A 22,494-nucleotide genomic window follows, 5' to 3' on the forward strand; every position below is an offset into this window, starting at 1 on the left:
CTGAAAATTTCCTTTCTTTAGTAGTATTTTCTGAAAATTTCCTTTCTTTAGTAGTATTTTCTGAAAATTTCCTTTCTTTAGTAGTATTTTCTGAAAATTTCCTTTCTTCAGTAGTATTTTCTGAAAGTTTCCTTTCTTTAGTAGTATTTTTTGAAAATTTCCTTTCTTTAGTAGTATTTTCTGAAAATTTCCTTTCTTTAGTAGTATTTTTTGAAAATTTCCTTTCTTTAGTAAATTTTCTAAAAATTTCCCTTCTGAGTTAATTTTGTTAATTTAGTAAAATTTCCCTTTTTTGTTAAAAATCTTGTCATTTATTTATTAAAATCCGATTAAGTTTATTGTCATAACATGGTGGTCAAATATTTATTTTTATTTTTGTTTTCACAAAAAAATTTCTCTCATTAATTATTTATAACTATAAATTTTCATCAAAACTATTAGAGCATTCAATCGTATGAAATAATATATGTTTTAATAGTTGTTCTTTTTTTTACTTTTGTTATTGTTGTAGTTTTGTTTCTGTTATTTTGTTAAAATGTTCATTATTATTATTGTAATGTCATGTTAAACAACAACACATGTTGATAGTTAATGTGTGGTGTGTTGGTTTCACATGATTTTATCAACAACATCATCATCGTCATCAGAAAACATCATCTGCGTTATAGTGAGTGGTTGGTCATGTATTTTAAATGTAAATCAGTCCTTAAAACAACAACGAAATACATGAGTTTTGATTGTATAAATCAAGGATAATATTGTATTATGTGTATACTTGTATATAGTAGGATACAAGGATATGCCAGAGACAGATAGAGGGACAGAGTTACAGACAGACAGACACTTCACATTACAACAACTAACAATTAATTGTAATACTTGTGTGTTTATGAGAAACTAGTGATTGTTTGTGAAACAGACAAATGGCAAGAGAATGGGAGACAGAGAGGAAGATTGGTAGCTTGTGTAGACATAATGATGTCAAAACATGCAATTTTGTTTGTTATATAGAGTAAAATGTGGTTTAAATTGAATAAAAGGAAAGGCTAAAGAGATGTTTAACAAAATGTTAAACTTGAAGACATTTATAGAATGAATTTTATTAATTTGTTAAAACAGAAAAATAACTTGACATTAAATGTCATGACATAACATTTAGAAACTAATTTGAAATTTTTTTATATTTGTTAATTTGAAAGTGGAAAAAATCTTTATTGAAAAAATTCCATTAAAATGTTAATATAAATACAATTTTATTCAATTTGATATTAAAAAACACATTTACGAAAAATTTGTCTCGAAAATATTTAAAAAAAATTTTCAAAATTTTTTCAATGAAATTTATTTGTTTTAACACTTGTCAGTTTTCAAAACAAACACACCTTAATTGAAGCAGGCGCTTTTCTAAAGGATAAAAGGTGTTAAAGGGAAACAATCAGTTTTCCCCCCCTTACAAGAAAAAAAATTATTCACCAACTACTCACTGGAAAGTTATAGTAAAAAGGTGAAATTTAAATTTTAGAAACTAAAAAGAGAAAGAGAGAGCGAGAATAAAAGTAAGAGAGTAAATATCCAGTTTACTTCTAAATTCCATTTTTCTTGTCATTTTCATTGCTAAATTTTGTTTATTGTTTTCTTTTATCACCATGTTGTTTTCCTTGACACTTTTATCATGGTTTATTGTTATTGTACGAGTAAACATTCAAGTGTTTATGTTTCTCACTCTTTAAAGGTTGTGAGGAGTAAGTGAGTGAGTGAGTGAGTGTTTGAATAAATGGCTGCATGCTTAAGTTAGCGAAAGAAGAGAAATGTAAAATAAAATGTTGTTTTTGTAAGTGTTGCAAGCTTTTTTTTTTGTATTGCTTTATATTGGTCCTTCCAGCTCTTTAAGTTTGGTATTCTGCTGTTTTTGTATTTGTTGTCGTCGTTATTATTTGCTTTTGTGCACTTTTCAAGTGTCAAACTTGTGTTTTTGAACTTTGAACACTCACAACCTACCACCCACTACAACCTTACACACCCACTTGCCATACATACATGTATATGTACATATGCTTTCTTTGTATTGTGTTTATTTCTTAGAGGGAGGGTGTGAGTAAGAGAGTGTTTAAATTTTTTTGCTTTTCTTTGGCATTCTGCATTGTTGTTATTATTTTTAAAATGCATTTGAATTTTTCTTTTCAATTTTGTTTTTGCTTTCATGTTGGTGATTGTCTGTGTCATTGTTTACAGGCATGTTTATGTCAGTTTTTGGATTTAGAAAAGAAACATTCATTGTAAGACACATAACACAAGAAAAAAGAAAAGTTTTTAAGGCAAGTTTTCCTAGTTTTGGGGAAATTTCTTTAAAAAGAAAGTTTTTTTTTTATAAAACACAAAATTTGCCGTAAATTTGTGAAAAAAAGAAAGCTGTTTCAAAAGATTTACTAAAGAAAGTGAATTTTTCAGAAAATTTACTAAAGGAAAATGAATTTTGCAAAAAATTAACTTAAGAAAGAAAATTTTGCAAAAAATACGTTTTCATAAAGAGTTTGGACTCAATCTTAAAAATAACCTTAATTATACCCTACACCACTAAGGAAAGGGTATGTTGGGTTTGAGCTGAAAGTATAGCAATCTGATATACTTTCAGCCCAATCTGCCGGTCTGACCGATGTTTGTAACGCCAAAAGTGAATTTTTGCAAGAAATTTACTTAAAAAAGCAAATTTTGCAAAAAACTTAAAAATAACCTTAATTATGCCCTACACAACTAAGGACTAAACGTACTAAAATATTCGTCCTCTACCCACCTGAAGCCGTAGCAATCGGCTTAGAATGGTGTTCTGAATCGATTAAGCCATGTCCGTCCGTCTGACTGATGTTTGTAACGCCAAAAGTGAATTTTGCGAGAAATTTACTAAAGAAAGCAAATTTTTCAAAAAATGACGATTTCCTAAAAACTTTGGATCCAAACTTAAAAATAACCTTAATTATGCCCTACACCACTGAGGAAAGGGTATGTTGGGTTTGTGCTGAAGTTTTTACCGCACAAAAATAATCGTCCTTTATCCACCTGAAAGTATAGCAATTGGCTTAGAATCGTTTTCTGAGACAATTAAGCCATGTCCTTCCATCTGGCTGATGTTTATAACGCACAAAAGTTATCGTCCTCTACCCATCTGAAGCTGTAGTAATCGTTTAAGAATCCTTTTTCTGAGACGATTAAGCCGGACGGACATGGCTTAATCGTCTTAGAGACCTCCGAAAACAGTTTCTGAGCACATAATTATGTTAAATAGATTTTCATCTCGAAAAAACAGCACAATGAAGTTTTATACAATCATGGATGATCTTGGCAAATTTTATAAAGATCGAGCCCCAAGATCCCTTACAGAGACCTTTTCAAAAAATGACTTAAATGTCTAAAATTATAAAACTATAAAACTAAACATCTAAAACTTATAAACATCAAATCTAGTACAAATAAATTATATATAAGTATAAAACTATTCTTGAATTTTTATCTGGATCGGACCATATTTGCCCCTAGGTCCCATATAAAGTCTCTTTTAGACATTAGCTTTTTGTCCTTAAATCGGAAGCAAGAAAATATTCGAGATAAACGCTACACATTTAATATTCATAACTGGTTTAGGACATCATATGGTCGACCAGGCCCGACTATGTTTTCTTATTCCTTTTAAATTTCAATTTTTTTTTTAAATACATATTAAATTTTCATATATTACTTTTGCACTTACCCTTCTCCTGCAACTGCTGACGTTTAATGTCTCCTTTTAATACCTCAGCGGTGTGTACCAATTCATTCAGTTGTGGTTTTTTCATTTTCAATTCACGTAAAACTTTCTGTAACGATTTGTTGTCATGATTGTGTAACGTAGAGGAATTGTTTTGCCAACACAAAAACATTAGGCGGAAAGTACGAGGATACAGTGCAACAGGAGTGAGGAATAGAAAAAAAGAGACAGTTTTTCAATTTAAAGTTTTGCTTTTATGGCGCCCCTCTACTAAAGCAGTCACAATATTTATGACAATTTAAAATGTTAAACAGTGGGACGAAAAGTAAAAATAACAATTAAATTTTGCTATTTCGTTTTTTAATCGAATTAAAACCGGTTATTTTTATAAAATTTTGTGAAATATTGTACCAATGTTTTAGAAACAAATCTTACAATATTTGGTTATTTTTTCCATTATTCGGTTTTTATTCGAATAAAAATCAAATAAAAACCGAATAAATAAATTTCAATAAAAAATTTTTATTAAAATTCTCAAGGATTAGAACAGAATTATCTTTTTATTATGAAATATATAATAAAATTTTCGAAAACTTTATTCGATTATTCGGTTTTATAATCGAATAAAAAGCGGTTATTTTTAAAATCTTTAAAAATTAAAACAAATTTACATTTTTATTAAAAATATGTATAAAAATAAAAAAATTCTAAAATTTTATTCGATTATTCGGTTTTTTTTAATCGAATAAAAAACGGTTATTTTTATAAAAGTCATAGAAAATTAGGGCAAAAAATACCTTTTTTGAAATGTGTATATAAGTAAAGTTATTGTTAAAATATTAATCGATTATTCGGTTTTTAGTCGAATAAAAATCCGAATTTTTTATATGAGAATCTACAAAAAAAAGAGCAAAAGTACTTTTTTTCTTCATAAATTTATAAATCTGCTAATGTTTTAAAATTTTATTCGATTTGGTTTTACTTAATTGAATAAAAAACCGGTTCTTTGAAAAAAAAAACTGCGAAAATTAAGGCATAAGTACTATTTTGTTAAGAAATATATAAAAATCGGAAAATTTTGAAATTTTATTGTCTTTTTCTTATTTATTAATCGGACAAAAACCGATTATTTTTAAATACTCGGCGAATATTAGGAAAGCTTCAGAATAAAAATTAGTTTATATATATGAAATTATGTAAAGATTATTTTAAAGGACATTTTTGTTTTAAAATACATAAAACATGCAATTTTATTCGATTATTCGGTTTTCTAATCGAATAAAAAACCGGTTATTTTTATAAAAATCTGCGAAAAAATGCGTCAAAAATAAGATTTTGTTTTTTAAAAAAAGGTTAATCATGAAGCGTTTGAAAACATTATACGATTTATTTGAATTTAATCGAATAAAAAACCGGTTATTTGAAAAAAACCGAAAATTAGAGTAAAAGTACAATTTTGTTAAGAAATATATAAAAATCATAAAATTTTACAAAATTTAATTACTATTTCGTATTTATTAATCAGACAAAAACCGATTATTTAAAAAAAAACTCGGGTCAGCTACCGGATAAAAATGAATTTATGTTTATGAAATTATGTAAAGATTAGTTTAAAAGAAATGTTTGTTTAAAAATACATAAAATATGCAATTTTATTCGATTATTCGGTTTTCTAATCGAATAAAAAAACCGGTTATTTTTATAAAAATTTGCGAAAAATGCGTCAAAAATAAAATTTTGTTATTTAAAAAAAGATAAATCATGAAATTTGTGAAAACTTTATACGATTTGCTTAAATTTAATTGAATAAAAATCCGTTTAACTTTTAAAAATCTGAAAATAAAAACTCGGTTATTTTTGTAATATTAGATAAAACTAACTTTTTGTTTAGAAAAACATAAATCATGGTATGACTTTTCAAAAATTTATTCAATTATTCGATATTATTAACCATGTGATTTTCTAAAACTCTATTCGATTATTTGTATTATTTATATTCGACTAATGATTACTCGGTTTTATATATGAATAATAATACGATTATTTGTATAAAACTCGGTAAAAAGTGGAAATTAATGCTGTTTTGTTTAAAAATATTTCAAGATAAGTAAAATTTTCAAAATTTGTATACGATTATTCGGTTTTTCTAATCGAATAAAAAGCGGTTATTTTCGTAAAATTCTTTTTAAAATTGGGAACAAATCATTAAATCATTTGTTAATTAATAATAAAGATTATTTTTTTTTATATTTATTTAACTCTGTGTCCCACTGTGCTATCTAGCATACATGAATGAATGAATGAATGAATGAATAAAGACAACTTACCTCTTGCTTTTCTATGGCCATGCGTACCTCATCAACATCATGGACAGGCACACTTTGTATTTTGATCATGTTTTGTTCCCACGTCAACCAATCGGATATTTGTAAAACCGACTTATCAAAACTGCCAGCTAAAGCACCCGTACCACTGGGTTCTTCGTTATAGTCTATGGAATAAAATTTAGAAAAAGAAAAAACACAAATTAATAGAGAAATTGCAATGGATAATATTATTATAGTAGTGTAACTAGATAATAAGGAAAATTAAAATTATTTTTTTTACTTTTATTATAGTGACCAACTAAAGAACACAACCGGGTCCTAAAAAGTCTAACTAAATCTAATAGTTTCATAAACACCTCAAAAACCACTAATAAACATAACAAAAAACGAGATACAACCATTTTCTTTAGAAGTAGAAAATTGTAGCCTACATTTAGGGCTTAAATATAACAAATGATTATAATGGAAAACATACAAAAAACAAAAGCATACTTTTCAGGAATTTCTTTACAAACAAACAAAAATCTTGTTAAATTAGTAAATGTAGTTGTAGTAGTTGGCGTATTGTTGGGTGTTAAATAGTTTGCAACAAACCACTTTTATTGCAAGAAAAAAAGGCTTTTAGTTGCAAATACAACACAACTTTCAACACTAACTAACTTGTTATTTGTAAATTTTAATTTGTATGTTTTCGAGGGTTGTTCGGTAAAACTATATCAGCACAAAAGAAATATGTACATTTCACCTAAAGCTGGACCACAAAACAAAATGAAAAAGAAAATAAAATGAATGACCGCAAGGTATTAAACGAAATAATGTTGATTGTTTCTGATGATGCTGCTGCCAATAAGGAAGAAGATGATGTAGCTGGCTTGCTCATCGACAATGATGAAGGCTTTGCTCCAGTTTGTTTGCTGTGGAAAAAAGAGTTTTTTTGTTGTTGGATTTTCTTTCAGTTTTTTTCAAGTGGCTAAATGAGGTCAATTAAAGTTTAACATTCGAGTGGTAATTAAGGCAACATGAAAAAAAAAAACCGAAGCATCTGACTAGAGAAGGATAATCAAAACTAGGTTCTTTAATATTCTATTTATAGACAAATGGCCAATGTGCTAGAGATACAAAAGTGGAGGTAATAGAAAGATGTAATAATTTTTCTATACAAAATTAAAACTGTTTAAATTAAGTAACATAAAGATGTTTCAAAAAGGACTCGTCACTAATTTTGTATTGAAAACTAAAGCATACGTTTAAGTGTTAAAAAGAAAATTGAATGTAAAGCATAATTAAAGGCTGTTTAAATATTAAAAAAAATTATTAAAAGTAATTTTTCGGAAATCTTAATGTTTGGGAATAAATCGTACAATTTTTCGCAATTTTATTCAATTATTCGGGTTTTTATTCGAATAAAAAACCGGTTATTTTTGTGAAATTTTTTGCCCATATTGTTCTAAGCCAGTTTGTTTTTTTCTTTAAGAATAAATATATTATTTTATTCGATTTTTTTGATTTTATTCGATTTTTTGGTTTTTATTCGAATTAAAACCCGGTTATTTTTGTAAAAACTTTCCCTGATTGTTCTCATCCAGATCGTTTTTTCTTTATAAATATATAGATCATAGGATTTTCGGAAATTTTATTCGATTTTTTGGTGTTTTTATTCGAATAAAAAACCGATTACTTTTGTAAAAATTCGCCCAGATTTTATTAAACTCTGCAAGTATAGAAACAAACACAATTTTCTGCTTGATATACATTAGTCATTTAATTTTTCACAAAATTTCATTCGATTATTCGATTTTTTATTCGAATAAAAAACCGGTTATTTTAATACGATATGCAAAGACTAGGTCGTCAGAAGGTAAATCTACTGTATAGAAATATATATATAATGAAATTTTCCTAAATTTTAATCAACTATTCGGTATTTTAATCGAATCAAATAACGGTTATTTTTTGAAAATGGACAAAAAATGCGAAATTCTTTAATAATGTTTGTTCTAAAATGTATTTAATAATTATTTTCTAAAATCTTATTCGATTATTCGGTTTTTCAATCGAATAAAAACCCGGCTTTTGATATAAAATTTCTGCAAAAATGAGAAAAAATTGTTTTTGTTATAAAAAAAAACACACGGATAATACAATTCTCTAAAATTTTAAACGATTATTCGTTATTTTAATCGAATAAAAACCCGGTTATTTTTATACAAATTATGAAAAACTAAAAGAAAAGTGCCTTTTTGTTTAGAAATACATAAATCATAAAATTTTCCAAAATTTTTGTGTTATTTATTTGAAATTGTTTTCGAATAAAAAACCGGTTATTTTAAAAAAAAATCTTAAAAATTTGCGAAACAAACAGAAGCTTTTTGGGTTTAGACTAATATCTGGACATTATTTTCGATTATTCGATTCTTTTTATGGAATAAAAAACCATTACTTCCATAAATTTTTAAGTAAAGAAAAAGGCGCCAAAAATGTAAAGCATACTTTTTAGCTAAACAAAAAATAACTAAAAATCTCTGTTTTACGATTTCAACTAGTACACATCATACATTAGAGAGCATACTTTAGCACACATAAAAGAAAACTAAAACTAGCTTTTAAAAAATTCTAGTAAATAAACATCAAAGAAAACTTTAACTATATAAAAAGCAAAGCCTACTTTAAGGTGGTGAAAAAAATTCATATTTATAGACTTTCACTTTAAAGTAACCAAACTAAAGATCAATGTTTCTTAAGCTGAATTACTAAAAAAAGGAAAAAAATGTACTTCATTTAATGGCCTCTTACTTGGTCCTTGAATATTAGTGATTTTCTTTATTTTTTTTTATATTTACCCTAGGTTCCATAATAAGAAATATATTTAAGCTGTTAAGAAAACATCATCTTGTGTTACTTTTTTCTTGACGTTTTTTTTCTAGCTTTTTTGTTTTCTTTTATGAAATGAGTACGTGTATTGTAAAGCAAAAGGATTAAGATGTGTTCCCAAACAAAACCTTGAATACTAACAAGGATTTATTATAGATGGTAGAGGGAGACTTCAATGTTAAGTAAAATGTGAAATATAAGAAAAAGAAAGAATTTACTTTTATTCTATGTTTCAGCTTGTATTATATGTATGACCAGGTAAGGTAATGAATAAAGGTACATATATACATAGCAGAGAAATATTTATAAATGACGCCTGAATAAACACTAAGAAAGGCAGAATAGAAAAATAAATATGAGAAAAAAAGAAAGCATAAAGTAAGGCGAAACTAGAGGTATGTACGTAAAAATGTGGCAGAGAAATTTTTTGTAGAAAGTAGAAGACGAACTATAGTTGTTTAGATTGTTAATAAATCCTTTCAAAGTTGGTAAGAATGACTTAAAATAAACATTACTTCAATATTAAAGAGCCTAAAGATAGGCAGTACTTTTAATAAATTTTTAAAAAAGGAAATTTCGAAATTATTTTAAACAAATTTTGTTAACATTTTTTATATAAAGCAAATTTTGATAAACTTATTATTAAATTGTTTTACATTATTCGGTTTTTTATTCGATTTTTTAAAAATTATTCGAATAAATTTTGAACCAACATTTATTAAATTTAATTAAAAACTTATTTTTTCATTTAAAACTATTGTGTCGTTTTTTAATCAATTAAAAAATTTGTTATTTTCATAAAAATTGGTGATAGTTAAATAACGAATAAAAATCGATTATTTTTTTCGATTATTCGTATTTTTAAATAGATTAGAAAACAGTTTTTAGTATAGATTTTTGCTAATTAGAACAAACCAAATAATTTGTTTTGAAATATTTTAAATCTTATAATTTTTTGAAATTTTCTTCGATTATTCGGTTTTTAGTCGAATAAAAAACCAGTTACTTTTGTAAAAAAAAACTTTTAAAATTAAGATAAAAGTACTTTTTTTGTTTAGAAGTAAATCTCAAAACTTTCTTTAAATTTTATTCGGCTTTTAAGGCAACGATTAAACTTTTTATTCGGTAAAAAAACCGAAAAAATATATTAAAATTTAAAAATAGTTTTTTTTAATTACATATTAATCGCGAGTATTTTTCTAGCAATTTATTACTATTTCTGTAAGAATAATCGGTTTTTATTCGATTAAAAACCGAGTAATTCTTATTCGATTAAAAACCGAATAATAAAATTTGAAAATGGCATTTTATATTGAAATAATTAAGACTAGATTTTGGCAGATCTAATTTACTTAATAATTCGGAAAAAATTTTTTTCGATAGTTCGATTTTTTGGTGAATAAAAAAATCACTAATAAAATGATATATAATTCGATTTTTAAGATTTCAAGCGAATAATAAATATTTTTATAAAAATTTCTTAAATTTTGCTCTAACGATTTCCCTCAAGAAAAATTTAATCGAATAAATAAATCGGTTTAAAAAAATCTAAAATTCAGATAAAATTCAACTTTTGTTTAAAAACTTTTTCTTAAATTTTTCGAATATTCGGTTTTTTAATCGAATAAAATATTGAAAATTTAAAAAAAAACCTAAGTAAGTTTATCTTACGGAACGTGTTTAGTTAAGAGACAAATCATACAATATTGCCGTTTTTCTTTAATCATTATATCATTTATTCGAATAAAAACCGATTATTTAAACAAAAAATCGGCAAAATTTTAGGAAAAAATAGCTTTTGCTGCCCATTTTTTACAAGGTTTTCGAAAATTTGTAGTTTAGACATTAATCATACGATTTTTAGATTAACATAATTCCGATTATTCGGGTTTTTTATTCGAATAAAAATCGTTTATTTTTGTAAAATAAACAAAATTAGTTATATGAAACAAAATTAGTTTTTTTTTACAAAGAAAAAGGTCATTTAAGGTATTTGTATTCGAATATTTATTCGAATAAAAACCGGTTATTTTTTCTACCAAAAAATTGATAAATAAAGTTTCTAGAAAGTTTATTTTCATTTTTTATTTGAACATTAAGTGATGTTCTTAATCGATTTAATAAAAATAAGTGAAATTTGTTAGAATTTTTTAAATCACTTTTTTTCGATTAACAATACAAATCGTTTAATCAATTTAATTTAAATCATACCCAAAGTAGCGATAGAATTTTTATTCGAAAAAAAAACTTAAAATATCCATAAGCTGCTTTGGGGTTTTCAACACAAAAATAACTCTTTAAAAGCGTTTTGAAAGGCTGTGAAAAAAAATATATTTCAAACTGAAATCGTGCCGGAACAGATTTTTTCAAAAAAGCCTTCACAAACAACTACAACAACAATAATAAAACGATAGCGGAGAAATAGCAAAAGCACCCAACTGAGAAAATTTACAAACACTTTCCGGCAGTTCATGATGTTTGTCAGCCACTAACTTGCGGTTACAACTTTCTGAGGTATAGTGTATCTTCTTTAGATTACTGGTAGACTGTAAAGTGGCAATTGACTTTGAAACTGTATTACAAAGAGAAAAAGTTAAAAAAATATTGACACGGACTCCTTCTAAAACTTCAGGAACATTTCTGTCAAAATTCATTTACAACTAAAACAAAATAAACATTAAAATGGAAAACACCAAACTGAGTGATGTGTTGGATGATGAAGATAATAATGTTGAGTCCATTTAAATCTCTGTGTTTTGATGTATTTGACAGGGCAGTCAAAAATCCTTTGAATATACCAAAAAAGGACTCTTTTGAAAAAAAGTAAAATTTTTTCAACATTTTAAGTAACTCTCTTCAAAGTTATATTTTCCAAAGTACTTTTAAAGTTACAAAGATACTAAAATTTGTACTTTGTCCCCTTTAGAGAGGAATTCTTTTAAGTTTAACACATGACAGGTAGAAAAAAAAAAACAGAAACAAACAAACACTTAAGCAATAATAAACCGGCAATTGTGTCTGAGCCTATTTTACTCAATTCATTCTTGTCACTTTTGTTGTTCTTGTTGGTTTTCTCTTTTAATTTCCACGAAGACTGTGGGAGGGTGTTGTTGTGAATTCAGTCATATTCCTGAAGAGACCAACCGACCAACAAAACATGTTCATCTTTCATTTTTTGTTTCTACTATACATATATCCTTTCTTTAGAGTATTTAGTACATGCTGTACACACAGGACATTGACTTTTAATAAGAGCACCCACCAACAACATCAAACCATTATAAATCCAGCAATTACATGTGGGTGCCATTGTTGTTGTTGTTGTTGTTTTTGTTTTAACTTTCCTCCAAATGTTTTCGAACCAACAATCATTTGTCGGAAATGATGTTTCACTATTAATACTGATGTTGTTCTTGTTGTCTTTCATATGTTATAAAATTTTATTATTTTAATTAAGTCTACATTTAAGGATAAATGTTGTCTTTAGTTTTTTTTTTCTTATTTTAACGGAACACTTTTCTAGACACAGATTAAAAACAATTTCATATTAAATACGGAATAAGAATTTATTTAAAAAAATGTATAATTATTTAAAATAAATAACTGCCAAGCAATTTATTACGCCTCAAGCTATGCTCTTTTTTTAAAGTGTAAAATTTTAAAAAGTCTGCTCTTAGGCGGCTTTTGAATGCAAAGCATAAATTTCAATTGCTTTGTTGACAGATATAATGGAAACAAGCATTAACGTTCTTAATAGTTATGATGTGTTATCATTAAAAATACACAAGTAAAGGGGGGCTACATGCGGTTAAGAAGAATATATTACACCCTATAAGTTCAGTTCAAATACAACTTTATTTTTATTTTAAAGTTTAGTGCAGTTCTAGTTTAGTTCTTATTCAGCTCTAGTTCAGTTCTAGTTCAGTTCTAGTTCAGTTCTAGTTCAGTTCTAGTTCAGTTCTAGCTCAGTTCTAGTTCAGTTCTAGTTCAGTTCTAGTTCAGTTCTAGTTCAGTTCTAGTTCAGTTCTAGTTCAGTTCTAGTTCAGTTCTAGTTCATTTCTAGTTCAGTTCTAGTTCAATTCTAGTTCAGTTCTAGTTCAGTTCTAGTTCTAATTCAGTTCTAGTTCAGTTCTAGTTCCAGTTCAGTTTTAGTGCAGTTCTAGTTCAGTTCTAGTTCCGAAAATTTCATATCTATATGTCTACGGACACACATCATTAAATCGACTATAACGATTCCGATTTTTTATAATAATTTTTAAAATATTAAACGACATAATAAACTTATATATACTTTTAAAATTTAGTAGAGTACACAAACAACTTTCAAGTTATGGTTGAAGGCACTAAACGCAGCATCAAAGTTTGTTTTGATATGATCCCATTTATTTGATATCTGTACAGGAAACAAACTATGTTTTAAAATAACTGTAAATGGTTTCAATTAAAACATTTATATTTTATAAATAAAACTTTCTGGCACATAAATTATTCAAAAATGCGTAAATTTTTAATAAGTATATTTGCAAAATAATTAAATACAAATATAAAATATTAAAATCAAAAGTTCATATTTGCACTAAATTTAAACTGGAATTGAAAATGATGGTTTTATGGATATTTTAAATTTTTACCTTCGAACACAATATTATGAAAATTCAAAAGCTCTTCTTTTTACAAACAAAATGTGCAAAAAGTTTGAAAAGAAGAAATTTTTTAAAAAGTTCATTTTTATGATAAATATTTTATTGTCAACTTCACTCATTAACGATTTGCAAAATTTCAAACATTCATTTACTTCAATCACTTTAAATTAAATCATTTTTGTTATAATAATAAGATTTTCTTATTTAATTTTTTTGTGCATTTTTAATTTCTTAATTATTTCAACATTTTTTTTCGGTTAAATTTGTTAAATCATTTTTAATTCATCACCATTTTCTTTACTAAAAGAAACACTTGCAGATTATATAATGAAAATTTTATTTTAATATTTTATTTTCATAATTTTCCCGCTTTTTATGTAAATTTTTAGCCTTTCGTCTAAGTTATGGGGTTGTGTTCTTTCCGGTGCGCGTTGTTCATTTGAATATTTATGAGCTGCAAGCAGCTGTTATTAAACATAATTTTCACTCACAGTTTTCAGTGTCAAGTTCAGTTACGAAAATGTGGGGGGTCAAAGGAAAAGAGCTTTAAAAGCTTAAAGGGAAAAGCTGGAAAGCTTTTAATGACATAGTGTTGTTCGCAACCAGTAAAGTAAAGTTTAGTAAAGACATAAACCGTAAAATGTAACAGAATAACGTGATTCTATAGAATTCTGTTAAAATGCAACGGTAAAGAAAAGCACTGTAAAAATTCTGTTAAAACTGTGAATGGAGAATGTTTTACAATTGCTACTCGGTTAGTGGAGACACTTAGGAATCACGACAATGTGTGAATGAACTACCCAGCAGGCATTTGGAAGATTGTTGGACGATTTATCAGTAAACTAAGTCATTTTTCACTCCTTTTGATGACCTAAAAGTGATTTATAAGTTAAGCGCTTAAAAAACGACTCGAAAACGATCCCCATATATGATTGAAAACTGAATATTTGAAAAACAATAACAAAATGTATAGCAATCATAAATTGATCATCCTGGTGTTTATAATATGATGGTTTTAAAAACTTATTTTGTGGTCATATTTCAAGCAGTTGGAAGATGTAAAATTCTTCCTTATGTAATTGTTTTTGTTTGTAATGAAATAACTAAACTTACACTCAAAAACGATTCAAAAATGAGTCGAAACTGATTAGAAATCAGGCTCAGAAAAGACTCTTTTGGAAGAGTTAACAAAACATTCTGTGTGGCCTAAAATGAGTTGATATAATGCTCATTTCGTTTATAAAATTAAATGTATAAGTATTTGAATTTGTGTGATATTTATAAAGTCGATTTTATGTCAAGGAAATTGAAATTATATTATACTTTAATTATAATAATTTTATATATTTAATGATTTTTTACGGACTATAGTTGGGCGACTAATCACTAAACTAAGTTTAAATAATTCGAATTAATGTTTAAAATCTGATTTATTTGAAAAAACAATAACAAAATGTATACCAATCATAAATAGGTCATCCAGGTGTTTAAAATATGATTGTTTACAAATTTAGTTTGTACTTAATTTTCGCGCAGTCGGAAGATCAAAAACTGTTTTCTGTTGTATTGTATTTGTATGTAACAAACATAAAAATTACTCAGAAAAGATTCAAAAATTACTATGTATAATATGATTCGGAAATAACTCTAACACGACAATCGACTTTGGCTCATTAATGAATCAAAAAAGATTAAAAAATGATTCATAATTGATCAGAAGTGGGGCTCATAAATGACACATTTAGAAGAGTCGCTGGTGGCGTATCATTTTCTCGCGACGAATGTATCATTTAGGATCAGAAAATTTAATTTAATATTTTTAGTAAATTTTTGAAAAATTTACTATTTTTAGGAAATTTTATGGAAAAATTGCCATTTTTAGTATATTTTCGGTAAGATTGCTATTTTTAGTAAATTTTTTAAAATTTTGCTTTTTTTTTAGTAAATTATTGAAAAATTTGCTATTTTTAGTAAATTTTTGAAAATTTTGCTATTTTTAGGAAATTTTATGGAAATATTGCCATTTTTAGGAAATTTTGTGGAAAAATTGTAATTTTTAGTATATTTTCGAAAAGATTGCTATTTTTAGTAAATTTTTTGAAATTTTGCTATTTTTAGTAATTTTTTTGAAATTTTGCTGTTTTTAGTAAATTTTTGAAAAATTTGCTATTTTCGTAAAAGTTTTGAAAAATTTGCTATTTTTAGTAGCTTTTATTTATTTTTAGTAAATTTTTAAAAAATTTGCTATTTTTAGTATATTTTTGGAAAATTTGCTATTTTAGTAAAATTTTTAAAGATGTTGCTATTTTTTAGGACATTTTTAAAAAAGTTTAGTATTTTTAGTAAATTTTTGGGATATTATGCTATTTTTAGGATATTACGGAAATTGTGCTATTTTTAGCAAATTTTACTTCCTGTGCAATTTGAAAAAGTTTTATGATATCTTTTAAAAATATAATAGAATGATGAGTTTATTAATACATAATTGAATTTGAATTTCTTTATTTTAATAATTGTTTTTATTAATCAATAAAGGTGTTACTCAATAATTCTTCAATTGAGATATAAATATGAAACTTATCAACAAAGGTTTGCATTTATTTATAAAGAAATTATCAACTTCTGGGAATTCCCTATTAAATTGATTACTTTTCAATTTCTAATGAAAATGTTTGCAGAACCAAGACGAGGTTTCTTAAAGGTTATCTGAATTATTAAGAAAAATATAAGCAAATTTGTTGATATTTTTGTTCAATTGTTGATAGTATAAATTCAGGCAACTATAATCTGATTTAAACATTCTCAAATAAACTATAGAAAAAGCAATAGCTTGAAAATGCTCTTAAAGTTACTTTATCAATTAATAGCACTGCTATTTATATTCAAAATAAAAGGAATCTATAGCTATGGCAAGATCTATACAACAAGTGATAATAAACAGTATTATATAGATGCGGACCAAGAGGTGGGTTAAGGATTAAGAAATAATTTTGTTTAAAAATTTATAAAATTTTCTTATAACAGTACACCTGGTTCGATGGTTTAAGCAGATGTTTGAAAATGAATATGAATTTGGTGTCAATTGAAACAGAAGAGAAATCCAGGGAAATAAATCAGCTGGTACTGGATACCTTTGATAGAAATGTCAAATTATGGGTGGGTGGAGTTATGTCACATTACCATGATGGTCGTCAATATATATGGACTCGAACGGGTCAACCATTTACATACAGCTATTGGTCTGGTGCTAATCCAGATTTTGAAACTAATTCCGAATATTGTGTACAAATTGGTTGGGGCTATAACATGGAATGGAATGATAAATCTTGCGATTCAAGATTAGGTTATATATGTGAGTTGCCACAACAAGAGGAATGGGAAGGCAAGCAGCAGCAGGAAAATACTCTGCCCAACTTAATGAACAAATTGGGAGAAATACAACAATTAATAAATGAAGACGCAGAACGTAAGAATATTTGGCACATGGAGGCAGAAGATCAAAAATATAAAATACAATATAAGCTGAATAATATTAAGAATCAATTGCAGCAATTAGAAAAGGAAAATCTAATAAAGAAAGAGAAACTTTTAGAAAAGAATTTACAGACCGAAATTAAAGTTAAAGAAATTTTACAAAAGAAATTACAAAAACCTCTAGAAATGTGGTCCGAATTACAACAACTTAGAGAGAAATATTCAAAGAAGCCGAAGGAAGGCGCACCGTCAGAAACAATTGAATGGCAGGGATTAAGATTAGTTATGGGTTAAAGAAAAATGTGTTAAATTGATTAATTTTTATTCAAATTTTAAATATTAAAATCGAAAATAATTGATAAAATGAATAAAAAAATTAAAAAAAAAAAAAAATAAAAATTCGAAAATAAATTTTGCAAATTTTCTACGAAATCAGTTTTCTTTGGTTAATTTCTGCAAAATTTGCCTTCTTTATTACACTTCTAGTACCAAATTGACACCAAAGTGTTTGTAATTTTTTAATAACATCCGTTGTTGAAATCTAAATTTTATACACTACTGTTGTCAAAATGTTAACAAACGTGGTTAACTCACATATGCCACACATATATGATGATGTTCTGTAGTATCGGCAACAGCACCTAAGCACGTAACACAAGCCGTAGACTTTATTCTTACTCACAGAGAACACACAGTTATAAATCTCATATTAAGAGAGTTTTTTCTGAACACACCTAGACAATGAGAGGAAATTCAATCATATCACTTGGAAAAGATATCTTTTATCCATCATCCTTTAACGCAACACAATTCTCATTCATCCGACACTTAGTCCCAAAGTCACTCTTCTGTGGTGTATCTGTTGTCATTCGGCAACAGCACCGAACTTATCCCGAAATATAGACTTCACCGTGCATCAGTATTTTAATAACAACTTACTCTTACCACGAATTTGGGTTTAAACTCCCGCCACTACGTGAATCTCTAAGGAACATGAACTAACTCACCAGCCAGTACAAGTCTTTGGGGAAACTGTTCACAAGTTGTTCCAGATTATGTGGTTCTCCGGTTAGACCCTATGTCAAATTATTCCAAGAACTAGGCGAGGAGTCTAGAGATAATGGTAGCACCTCTGTACCCCGGGATTGCAATACACCACAATGAGGATCTTTCATTAAGGAAACATGTCCGAAGGGTGAAAGGGTATATAAGTTTGTCGATCTGGATCCTTATAGATAAAGGAGTCGATTTAGATCATATTAGTTTGGCTGTCTGTGTATATGTTGAAATCTGTTTTCAAAAGACCCCAGATATCTGAGTCGATTTGGATCATGTCCGTTTGGCTCTCTATCTATATGTTGAAATAAGTTTTCAAAAGACCCCCGATATTCGAATCTTTAATAATTTCATCAGACATACGATCCGAATGAACGCTGTTTTTAATCAAATTAAGAAACAACCTTATGAGACAGAAATTATAAACAAACAACAACAAAACATATTATCATACGGTAATTTTTGTTATTGTACTAAGCGAGAATCCAAAAAAGAAGAGTTTTTTTGTACTTTTTCGTTCTTCAAAAGGTACTTTTAGAAATTTCTATAATATTGAATCTAGAAACATGTAATAAACTACGTAAAGGTCCGGTTTAATTAAGAACCCAATAAGATGACTTTTTGGCACTTTTTTGATCTTCAAAAGGTTCTTTTCGATTTATCTATAATAATGAATCTATAAGCATGAATCATAAAGAAGACTTTTTGGTACTTTTTTGTTCTTAAAAAGGTACTTTTTAAAATTTCTATAATGTTGAACCTAGAAACATGTAATTAAGTAGGAATAGGAGCCCGGATTAGGTGAGAACCTATAAACGAAGACTTTTTGGTACTTTTTGAATTTTCTAGAAACATTAAATTAAGTATGTAGAGCACGGTTTAAGTGAGAACCCCAAAATGGGGACCTTTTGGAACTTTTTCGTTCTTTAAAAAGGTACTTTTTGCTGCATTTATAACAATGAACCTATAAATCTGAAATTTGGTATGTAGACCTTTGATTAAGTGAGATAAAAGAGACTTTTACGTTCTTCAAAAGGTAATTTTTGAATTATTTATAATATCGAACCTTGAAACGTGAAATTAAGTATGAGGAGCTCTGGTAAAGTAAGAATCCATAAAAGGGGACTTTTTCTTACTCCTTTCGTATTTCAAAAGGTATTTTTTGAATTTTTTATAAAATTTTACCTAAAAAAATGAAATTAGGAATGTAGAACCCTGATTTAAGTGAGAACTAATAAGGAGACTTTTTGGTTCTTTTTCGTTCTTTAAATGTACTTTTTGAATTTTCTATAATATTGTATGTAGAGCCCGGATTAGGCGAAAACAGATAAAAGGGGACTTTTTGGCACCTTTTCGTTCTACAAAAGGTACTTTTTGAAATTTTTATAATATTGAACTTAGAAACATGATATTAAGTATGTAGAGCCTGGATTAGTTGAGAACCTATAAAAGGGGATTTTTTGGTACTTTTTCGTTTTTCAATAAAATTTAATTTTACTATAAAAATTAAAATTAATAATGTATAGCCCGAAGTAAATGAGAATCTATAAAATGCTATTTTTTTGGTACTTTTTCTTTCTTCAAAAGGTACTTTTTAAATTTTCAATAATATTAAACAAAGAAACCTGAAATTAAGCATATAGGGCCTGCAGTAAGTGGTAACGTATAAAACGGAATTTCTTGGTACTTTTTCGTTCTTCAAAATATATTTTTTGAATTTTCAATAATATTAAACTTAGAAACATGAAATTAAATTTGTACGACCTAAAATATATAAGAATCTAAAATCAATGTCATGGTTATATGTTAGATTCGGCATTGCCGACTGTAGAACTTTTACTTGTTTTTTAATAAATTTTATACAAAATTTGCTTTCTCTGGTAAATTCGTAAAAAAATTTACAATTTTTTTTTCAAAAATTTTTGCAAAATTTTAATTCCTTAGATAAAATTTCAGCAAAATTAGCTTTCTTTAGTAAAAATATTTTGTTTTCTTTTCTTTACTTTTTGTGCAAAATTTGTTTTTATGACATTTTTCAGGGACCATTTATGGTCTAGGGCGTACCAAATGTTGGCCTATCTTAAGCTTTTATTTTTTACTAACAAATGCAAAATTCTCTTAAAGAATTTTATAAAAATATTTATTTATATATAAAGTTTAATCGTTACAATACCAATCATATGAATTGTCTTATCAGCATTTTAAGATTTGAAATGAGGTCTTTGTTTTTTTTGCGTAAATTGAAAAAAATATGTTTTATAAAATAAATTCAAAGACAAGACACTTAGTGGAAAGCTGTTGCAGAGAAAACTACTTGAAAATGGGAAATTTCATTCTCTATTCCTTTCTCTGGATTCTGTTTAGCACATCGATTTAATATTCTGAATTTTTACATTTACAAAAGGAAAACCATATTTTGTTATGACTTAAATAATATAAAAAATGTTTGTCGAAAAGCACAACACAAATTGTTAGGGAAAATCATACGCACAACAAGCAACATAAAGAAATATTTTCAACAACAACAGAGCAGCAATATTGATGCAGCTTGCAGCCAGCTGCATTGAACTGCTTATCTTCCCCACACACAACAACGATATATTGGGGAAAATCATATGCACAACAAGCAGCATAAAGAAATGTTTTCAACAACAACAACAGAGCAGCAAAATTGATGCAGCTTGTAGCCAACTGCATTGAACTGCTGTTCTTTCCCTCACACAACAACGATATATTGGGGGAAACATAAAAATACAAAAATACATATTCATATTTTAATTGTCTAATAAAATCTGTCGACAACTGTAAAATCGAGTAATAAAAATTTTGTTATTTTATTTTAATTTGGTAAAGGTGGAACTACAATTAAAAAAGGGGATAATAAATGTTAAATTTAAATTGTTATTAAAATTTAAATTTTTAAATAATTTAGTGTTAAAAAATTTGGTAATTTTACAAGTACAATTTACAAACAAACTAAAGTCACAACAATTACAAAAATTAAAAAAAAAAACAAAATCTAAAAAATTCTCTTGCAACTAAAATGTAGAGTATATAAAATGCTTATATGCCAAGTAAATAATTTCCACTTGTTGATTTTAAATTTTTGCTGCTTTTGTCGGAATTTTTAATTTTCCCTGATTGACATTTAAAGTAATTTGATATGGAAAACATTTAAATAGATACAGTTTTGGAATATTATTTTAAAATGTAAAAAAAAGAAAATTTATATTTTTAACAATGTAATTAGTTAAATTTTTTTTTAAATTTAAAAAAATAAATATTTAAGAACTTTAAAACAAATTTTGAAAAATTAAAAAAAGAAATTTAAAAATAAAGAGAATTTGTTTAAGAGAAAAAAATAAAACTTCTCGAAACAAAATTGACTCAATAAAGTGGAAATATTTTTTAACGTTAGTTTACTCTTAAGAGAACCAATACTTCTATAGAGAACTTTCTCTACATATAAAGGTAAAAGTTTTCAAAGGAAAAAAAAACTTTTAATAAAACTGTGTTCTTTAAACAAAAAATTTTCTTCTAAAAAATTTCTAAATAAAACATTCTCCATACAGAACGAACTTTTCAAAGATATATATATATATATTTAAAGAATAAATATTTTCTTTGAAACTTTGTTCTCTAAAATGAAAAGAAACTTTGCTTTATAAAGAGCACATTTTTATAAAGAAAAGTTGCCGATAAATAAATTTTAAAGAAACATTGCACTTTTAAGTTAAAAATTGTCTAAAAAACTATTACTCTATAAGAAGTAAGTATTTCTAAAGAAACTTTACTCTATAAAGAAAAAACTTTTTTCTATAAAGAGCAATCTTATCTACAGAAGCTTTGTTTTATAAAGAGAAAGCTTTGCTAAAGAAACTTTGCTCTATAAAAAGCAAACATTTCTTAAGAAGCTGAGTTTTAAAAGAGCAAGCTTATGTAATAAAGTTTTTCTTCATAAAAAGAAAGCTAGTTTTATAAAGAGCAAACAACATTTTCTAACGAAACTTTGCTCTCTAAGGAGCAAACTTTTCTAAAGAAAATTTCCTTCTATGAAGAATAAAACTTTTTTAAAGAAACTTTTCCTCTATAAAGAACAAACTTTTCCATAGGATTAGTTTGTCTAAGAGCAAACTTTTTTAAATAAACTTTGCTCTATAAAGAGTAAAACTTTTCTAAAGAAACATTCCTCTATAAACTGTAAAACTTTTTTAAAGAAACTTTCCTTTATAAAGAGTAAAATTTTTCTAAAGAAATTTGCTCTATAAAGTGTAAAACTATTTTAAAGAAACTTTCGTTTATAAAGAGTAAAACTTTCCTGAAAAAATTGTCTTTATAAAATGCAAACTTTTTAAATGAAATATTGTTCTAAAGAAACATTGCT

At 26.4% G+C, this 22,494-nt stretch overlaps 2 protein-coding genes across 6 annotated transcripts in view; one reads left to right on the forward strand and one right to left on the reverse strand.

Moving 5' to 3' along the window:
- LOC111681814 (dystrophin, isoforms A/C/F/G/H) overlaps positions 1 to 22,494 on the reverse strand; it is a 186,243-nt gene that overhangs the window by 113,789 nt on the left and 49,960 nt on the right. For all 5 annotated transcript variants that reach the window (XM_046950141.1, XM_046950140.1, XM_046950139.1 and 2 more), the window contains 2 exons: positions 6,067 to 6,230; positions 3,743 to 3,848 (listed from right to left, as the gene is read on the reverse strand). In XM_046950141.1, coding sequence (XP_046806097.1) covers positions 3,743 to 3,848; positions 6,067 to 6,230 — 270 coding nt within the window. The remainder of the gene's footprint in view (positions 1 to 3,742; positions 3,849 to 6,066; positions 6,231 to 22,494) is intronic.
- Positions 16,369 to 17,551, forward strand: LOC111681823 (lectin subunit alpha-like). The gene is made up of 2 exons (XM_023443721.2): positions 16,369 to 16,545; positions 16,605 to 17,551. Exons 1-2 carry the CDS (start codon positions 16,417 to 16,419, stop codon positions 17,346 to 17,348), a joined length of 873 nt encoding a protein of 290 aa, XP_023299489.2. The 5' UTR covers positions 16,369 to 16,416; the 3' UTR covers positions 17,349 to 17,551.

The sequence above is a fragment of the Lucilia cuprina genome, chromosome 4 (assembly GCF_022045245.1).
Source record: "Lucilia cuprina isolate Lc7/37 chromosome 4, ASM2204524v1, whole genome shotgun sequence".
Lineage (NCBI taxonomy): Eukaryota > Metazoa > Arthropoda > Insecta > Diptera > Calliphoridae > Lucilia > Lucilia cuprina.